Raw genomic sequence first — 7242 nt, forward strand, 5'->3', positions numbered from 1 at the left:
CACTTGTTCCTGCCGCCAGCTCCTGGGGCTCAGCTGCGCGCTTCCTTTTTTAGGCAAAGCCCAGCTCAGGCCATCCTCCTAGTCCCGCCGCTGAGTCTCACCTGCCAGAAAGGGAGGAAGGAAAACCATTTTAAGTCCCATCCGTCTTCCCCACCAGCATCCTCCTGCAGAGGGTGAGAAGGGAGGGACATCCTGGCAGACATACCCCTGCCACATGTGTGTCCCCAAACTCAACTCCATGGTTACCCCACAGGAAGGGATCTTAGGAGGGCTGCAGCGGGAACACTGCATCCCCTTTCTGGGCCTAGTCAAGATTACAGAACCCAGGGGCTGGGGCTGGGGCTCAGTGGTAGTGCGCTTGCCTAGCATGTGTGAGGCACTGGGTTCAATCCTTAGTACCACATATAAATAAATAAATAAACAAACAAATAAATAAATAAAATGAAGGCATTTTATCTACAAAATATTAAAAAAAAAAAAAAAAGATTACAGGGCTCAGCTCTGTCTAGTGGGCCCCTCCAGTCCTGCTAGGGTCTTATATCTGTGGCCTCGGGCCCTTCCTTGGGTAGAGTGTATGAGGCCAGCAGTAGGGCCATTATGGGCACGGAGCAGGACAAGGCCTGGACCAACTGTCTCCTGTTCCTGTGTCTTGTCTTCAGGCTCCTGTCCCCACTGTAAGGCCCTTCCAGTTCCTGTTGATTAGTCCTTAGGGACACCTATCCCTCAGCCTTGTTGCCAAGGTGCAGCCATGACCTGGGGTTTGGCTTCAGGGGCCCCCAACACTTGGGAATCACAGGCAAAGGGTTTGGAGTGCGGGCGACCCCACAGCCTTACAGCCGGGAGAGGGGAGAGCCTGTGTGTGCATGCCCACAAGTGCGTGCCTCGGTGGTGCCTGGGTTGGTGCTGCGTGTCCCCTCTTGTCCAGATGGCTCGTGAGTGCTCCCCTGCCAAGTCCGCGCAGGTCGTTTCTGGGGTGCGCGCATGGGTGAGTGCGTGCGCCCGCGGCGTGGGCGTGGTCGTGGGTGTGGCCTCCCGGGGGCGGGCCCTCTCAGGCCCGCGCCCCGCTGTCCCGGAGCAAGCCAGCAACAAGCTGCGGCCGAGCGCCCCATCCCACCGCGCGCGATGCTCCCCTGGACGGCGCTCAGCCTGGCCCTGAGCCTGCGGCTGGCGCTGGCGCGGAGCGGCGCGGAGCGCGGTGAGTGCGGCGGGGCCAGGGCTCTGACTCTTGACGACCCCTCGTTCCCGCTGCCCACGCTTGGCTGCGAGGCGGGTGGGCTGGCGGCTTCGGGAGCTGAGCTGGGAGCGAGCCAGCACCCCAGCCACCTGTGGGGGGCGCGCCCAGGTGCTCCAGGCGGCACGACTGAGCGGCGAGGCCGGCGTCTGCCATGCCCCGCCGGCAGGTCCACGGGCCGGACCCGGAGGGGAGAAGTCTGTGGGAGAGGCCGTCCCGCCTCAGTTTCCCTACCTTCCGAAGGGCCCTCGGTAGAGGTGGTAGGAGGTTGGAATCGCCCGACCGCATTGGGGAAACCCCAGGCCTAGGACACCTTGAACCCTCCTCCCCCCTCCCGCCCCACTCCCCCCACCCGTGGCTTAGTGGTGGAGGGGCCCACGTGCACACCCACCCCGCAGGGTGCCGGGAGGAAGGGGAGGCCTGCCAGGAGCTGGGCGGGCCCTCAGGCTGCTGGGGGGTGTATCCTGTTTTCTGGGTCCAGATGGAGCTAAGGATGGGGGCCAGGCTAGGGGTGATGTCATCTGTAAGTGGGGTCACGATTCCAGCCTGGCCATCTGGGCTGGGGGGGGGGCTGTGTTCAGAGCTCTGCCTCCCCATCCCTGCTGTGCTCCCGACCCTCCCCTGCTGCCTTGTGCATGCCCAAAGAATGCCTTACCTGGCGCTTGAGCTGTGTGGCTGAATTCCAGCCTGAGGGAGTGGACCCCAGACTCAGACCTTCAGGGAGGCCTACGCCCCGGCTTTTGGCTCCACCTACATTGGATGTCTGCTGAGAAGGGAATGTAGGGTCTTGGAGGGTTAGCAGTCCTCTGCACGGGGACCTGCGCCAGCCCAGGGTGCATTAGGTCACATGGCCTGTGTAGAGATCTGGAATGCACTGAGAGTGTGAGCCTCCTGCTTGGTCCAGAGACCCTCTCCCCTGAGGTACAACCCTTTGGACCTCAGGGCAAGGGTGAGCACATGCTCAAGGAAAGCCCGGGCCTCAGGGATCTCTGCTCTGGGTGTGGGATGATCTGGGGCCACCATTTGGGGTTGACCCTCGTCTTTCCCCAGGTCCCTTGGCATCGGCCCCCCAGGGGGACCTGTTGCTCCTGTTGGACAGCTCCGCCAGCGTATCACACTACGAGTTCTCCCGGGTACGGGAGTTTGTGGGGCAGCTGGTGGCACTGCTGCCCCTGGGCCCTGGGGCCCTGCGTGCCAGCCTGGTGCATGTGGGTAGCAGGCCACACACCGAGTTCCCCTTCAACCAACACAACTCAAGCCAGGCTGTCCAGGACGCCATCCGTGCTGCAGCCCAGCGAATGGGCGACACCAACACTGGCCTGGCACTGGCCTATGCCCGGGAGCAGCTGTTTGCTGAGGCAATGGGTGCCCGGCCAGGGGTGCCCAAGGTACTGGTGTGGGTGACAGATGGTGCCTCCAGCGACCCTGTGGGCCCCCCAATGCAGGAGCTCAAGGACCAGGGCGTCACAGTCTTCATTGTCAGCACGGGCCGTGGCAACCTGCTAGAGCTGTCTGCAGCTGCCTCAGCCCCTGCTCAGAAGCATCTGCACTTCGTTGATGTGGATGATCTGCACATCATTGCCCAAGAGCTGCGGGGCTCCATTCTTGGTAGGTGGGAGGAGAGCCCTCAGAACTCAAGTGCTTGATGCCCCAAGGTGGGAATGGGAGGCAGATGACTCTTCGTTTCTCCATGCACCTTCAGGAACACAAACCAACCAGGTGCCCTCATATGCTCAGACCCCTGGGCTGTGGAGAGACGGGAGCAAACCTTAGTGGTCACCTCCAGGTGATCTCCAGGGGACTGGGGGCTACCTCTGGTAGGATGTGGGGGATAAGTGGAAAGGGTAGGGAAGGAGGTCCTTGGGCTGAGGACACCAGTGGCAGCATGTGCATTGTGCATGTCCAGGCCCACTGGATCACCAGGCCTACCCCATCCAAGAGGGAATAACCTGGAAGGCCGGGTCTGCCTCCCAGAGCTCAAGCCCTACCTGTTCTGGGTGAGGACAGCCACGGAAGGACCTGTGTTGGTTTGTACAGCAAGTGTGTTGTGAGAACAGCCGGTGATGAAGCCAGACCAGGAAGTCTGCCGCAGGGTGGGGCAGCATCCAGGGGCCTTTTCCTGGATCACCCCCTCAGCCAAGCCTCAAAGGGGGAAGGGCTGGAGATGAGGGGCCTGATGGCTGGTTAGGCTTGCTGTAGCCACAGAAAAGTGCCACCACCCCAGGATTTTTACCAAATCTCTGCCTTTGGGTTACTCACCTACCCTGAGCAGGAAGGTGTGGGTTTGTGGACTGGGAAGGGGTAGAGGGTCCTCCCCCAAAGTCTTCCCCAGGGACATCTGACCCCTAGTGGCCCTTGGCAGCTGAGCCTGGAGAGGAAAGGAGAAAAGGCTGCCTTCAGAATCAGGGAGTGGGGTGGTGGCTCCTGGGGCTGGGGGCAGAGTCTGAGGGGGAAGATTGGCAGGCCCCAACACCCAGGCATCGGGAGAGGAAGGTCAGAATCTGAATGTGCTTCCCCAGCCTCATTCACCTGCTCACCACTCCAGTGACCTACAGGTTATTCTCTGGATCCTCCAGAGCTCAACCAGCTGGCGCCTTCGAGGTGTCTTCTCCCCTGACCTCGCATACCTTCCACAGATGCAATGCAGCCACAGCAGCTCTACGCCTCCGAGGTGACGTCCAACAGCTTCCGCCTGGCCTGGCCGCCCCTACTGACCTCCGACTCCGGCTACTACGTGCTGGAACTGGTGCCCAGTGCCGGCCCGGGGGCCACAAGACGCCAGCAGCTGCCTGGGAATGCCACCGACTGGACCTGGGCCGGCCTCGACCCTGACTCAGAATATGATGTGGTGTTGCTGCCCGAGTCCAACGTGCACCTCCTGAAGCCTCAGCACTTGCGAGTGCGCACCCTGCCAGGTGAGGCGCGGAGTGGGAATACGCCGTGGGGAGGGGTTCTTGGGGTGGAACGCCCCTCCGCTTGACCCCCACCCCTCACCCCCGCAGACGAGGCCGGTCCAGAGCGCATCGTCATCTCGCATGCCAGGCCGCACAGCCTCCGCGTGAGCTGGGCCCCAGCACTGGGCCCAGTTGCCGCGCTCGGCTACCATGTGCAGCTCGGGCCACTGAGTGGCGGCGCTGCACAACGCGTGGACGTGCCCGCTGGCCGAAACAGCACCACGCTGCAGGGCCTGACGCCCGGCACCGCCTACCTGGTGACGGTGACAGCTGCCTTTCGCTCGGGCCACGAGAGGGCGCTGTCCGCCAAGGCCTGCACGCCGGTGGGTGAGCGCAGCCGAGCCCCGCGCCCAGCACCCCGGGTCGCAGTGGGCCGTGGCGGGTGAGCCGCCCGCCCGGAAGGGTTCGGAGCCGGTGGGAGGAAGTGCCAGCCTTGCCTTTTACCCCCTAGTTCTCTCCTCGCAGCCTCCTCTGACTCTCGGCCTTTGCCAACATTTGGTAAAGAGGTGGGGAGGGCGTCTGAGGGCGAGTTGAGAACATCAGACCCAGGACTGGCCCTGGGCCCTGGAGGGGAGGCAGGGGCCTGGGCTCCAGCTGGTGTGAAAGGCCAAGCATGCACAGTTGGAGGAAGTGCCCGAGGCCACTGAGGTCTTGCACAAGGATAGAAATTGGGTGGGGCAAGGGGAGGAGCAGCGGGCATAGGCATGTCTCCAAAGGCCTCTTGAAGAAGGAAAGGACTGGAGGGCACTGGGAGGCTGATGGTGTGGCCCAATGGTCTTTGCCAGGACCCTTGAGCTTGGAAGGCAGTGCCTACTGGGCACACTGGCCCTGCCTCCCTGCCCAGGACCCCAGGTGGGCCCAGCTAGCAGCCCCTGGGATGAAGAAAGCACTTTTCTGGAGGCATAGACCCAGAACCTGGTGCTCAGGACGGTGGGGACAAGGGCTCTCCACTCCTGCCTTGGCCAGGCTCCAAGGCCAGCACTCACAGGGGGCCTCCCCTGTTTGGGGCCCTAGAGCTCCTTGAGGGGGAACAATGTTGCTCTGGGTGAGTTCACCTTAGATACTTTGCAACACTATCTGACCCCAGAGGGTCATGGGCTACCTCCTGTCACCTTCTACTATCCTGGAGCTCTGGAAAATTCACCAAGGATAGGGAGGACCTGGCTGCTTCTGTAGCCCCCACTGGTCAGGGCCTCTTCTCAGAATCACCTGCCCAGGCTCACCTTGCTTCTCTTCCCCACTAATGACCCAGATTCCAAAATACAGTAAATCATTTGTATGCTGAGCCTGCTGTCTCCGTAGAATGCTTTGCTCCTGCCACAATACTCGAGCCCGGGTCAGGGCAGTGTGAGAGGTCCAGTGTGCAGGATCATGGTGCATCTGGAGAGGAGCTGGGGCCAGACTCCAGTGCTTGGATACAGATCAACTGGACTTCTACAGCCCTCTGGCACTTGCTTTTGTGGCCCAGGATCCAGTTTGGATAGGGGCAGACTGCTGGAACTCAAGAGGACAGAGGGCCCAGTAGTTCTGCAGGCCCATTGCCAACTGCCCAGTCCCCCAACTGTGGGCACCCACTGCTGGCAAAGCCATGCCTCCACTAAACCCACTTTTGTCTACCCTAGTGAATCCCAGGCAGCCAGGGTTGAGCCGGTGGTTTCTGGACCCTACACGTGTGTGTGTTTTCTGAGAAGAACCTTATTGAGCATCTGTGGCCTGAACTGGTGCCTCTCATGATCCACAGGTCGTGGGCATGGCAGGTGGCTCCTCACAGGCAACTCTTGAGAGAGTCCCCTTACAGCCCCTTCTAGAGTGTCCAGGGACACAAAGGCACTTTGGAGGCCATAGGTTTGGGCAGGGCAGGGCAGCTGAAGGCCAGCACTAAGGCCACCCATGATACATATGGCCAGGAAGTATGTACACCAGTTAATGGGTTTCACTTCAGGGCCCTATAGGGACAGTGCTGGAGACTCTTGAGTTTCCAGCTGGGGGCAGGGGCTGCTTTGGGGCAGAGGACAGTGCATGGGGTCACCATAAGCAGGCAATGGCTAACCTACACATAAACCCTGAGCAGGAAGATGAGCTATACAACTGTGGGGAAGCCCAGAGGGGCCTGTGAGGTTTGGGCTCAGCCCTAAATCACTATAGTCCTGGGCCTGCTACCACTACTCTTATTTTCTCTCATGAACCACCATACCTGGGGAGAAGCCACCAGGGGCTGGCAGGTCACAGGAACCCTACTATGGTGGGTTAGGGTGGGAATCAGTAGCCCAAGGCCCCACCCTAGAACCTTGGCCAGGCTGGGCAGCTTTTCTTGTTTGTTTGTTTGGTTTTTGGTGCTGGGGATCGAACTCAGGGCCTTGTGCATGCAAGGCAAGCACTCTACCAACTGAGCTGTATCCCCAGTCCCGTGGGCAGCCTTTCTTTTGGCTGAGCTTGGGCCTGTGTGTGGGGGATTAGGAACAGGAGGGGAGTGCACATGCCAGCAGTGGTGGAGGCAGGCCTGCAGGTGGACTGTGGTGCCATGAGCAAGTCTGGAACCAGTGAGTCCTTTTGGAAATGGAAGGAGAAGAGGAGCAGGAAGGGACCAGCTGGCTGAGGAGAGAGATTGGCTCCTCACTTCTGGAAACTAGACCACTGCCCAACAGGACAAAGCTGCAGAATGATACTGATGGTCAGCAGCAAACCTGTGCTTGTCACAAAAGGGGCTTTAGGTTTAAGGGGAGAGGCTTTGCACCGGCACTCTCCTTGGAAGTCAACAGGCAGCTGGTAGCTGCAGCCTTGGTGCTGGGAGCCCCAGGGCTGGGTTGCTGGGGGCAACAGGTTGCAGTGCAACTCTGAGATCTGGTCAGGGGTAGGGGACTCAGAAACCATTTTAGCTGCACACATTCTTGGAGCAGACCTCTTCCCCACTGATTAGGTGGGATTCACTTTGAGAATCCTGCCCCAACTCCTGCTAGCCTGTGCTCCCAGGGAGGGCTGCACACCCTCTGTTTGGATCAAATGCTCAATAAGGTTCTTGAGTTCTGTGTCACACAGGCTCTCCTCTCCTGGCCTCCA

The 7242-nt window shown here is 60.5% G+C and overlaps 1 protein-coding gene and 1 long non-coding RNA gene across 3 annotated transcripts; one reads left to right on the forward strand and one right to left on the reverse strand.

The window, feature by feature from the left end:
• The first annotated feature begins 1065 nt into the window (after positions 1-1065).
• On the forward strand, positions 1066-5470 carry Vwa1 (von Willebrand factor A domain containing 1). Its single transcript, XM_027947766.3, has 4 exons — positions 1066-1195; positions 2282-2839; positions 3868-4146; positions 4234-5470. The coding sequence occupies exons 1-4, from the start codon at positions 1123-1125 to the stop codon at positions 4569-4571; spliced, it is 1248 nt and encodes a 415-aa protein (XP_027803567.2). The 5' UTR covers positions 1066-1122; the 3' UTR covers positions 4572-5470.
• LOC114102328 (uncharacterized) lies at positions 2566-4525 on the reverse strand. Of its 2 annotated transcripts, none has more exons than XR_011708705.1 (4): positions 4440-4525; positions 3859-4139; positions 3495-3599; positions 2566-2977 (listed from the first exon to the last, which is right to left on the reverse strand). It is a non-coding gene; the product is annotated as an uncharacterized lncRNA (long non-coding RNA). The 2 variants fall into 2 exon arrangements; XR_011708704.1 differs by having other exon boundaries at positions 3491-3599.
• Positions 5471-7242: the final 1772 nt, after the last annotated feature.

The sequence above is a fragment of the Marmota flaviventris genome, chromosome 10, assembly GCF_047511675.1.
Source record: "Marmota flaviventris isolate mMarFla1 chromosome 10, mMarFla1.hap1, whole genome shotgun sequence".
NCBI lineage: Eukaryota > Metazoa > Chordata > Mammalia > Rodentia > Sciuridae > Marmota > Marmota flaviventris.

What these genes read in the sequence shown, in the direction of transcription:
- Vwa1 (XM_027947766.3), top strand. Translation starts at nt 1,123, where the DNA reads ATGCTCCCCTGGACGGCGCTCAGCCTGGCCCTGAGCCTGCGGCTGGCG. An exon ending in GCGGAGCGGCGCGGAGCGCG is followed by an intron (nt 1,196 to 2,281) that starts GTGAGTGCGGCG and finishes GTCTTTCCCCAG; the next exon opens with GTCCCTTGGCATCGGCCCCC. An exon ending in GCGAGTGCGCACCCTGCCAG is followed by an intron (nt 4,147 to 4,233) that starts GTGAGGCGCGGA and finishes TCACCCCCGCAG; the next exon opens with ACGAGGCCGGTCCAGAGCGC.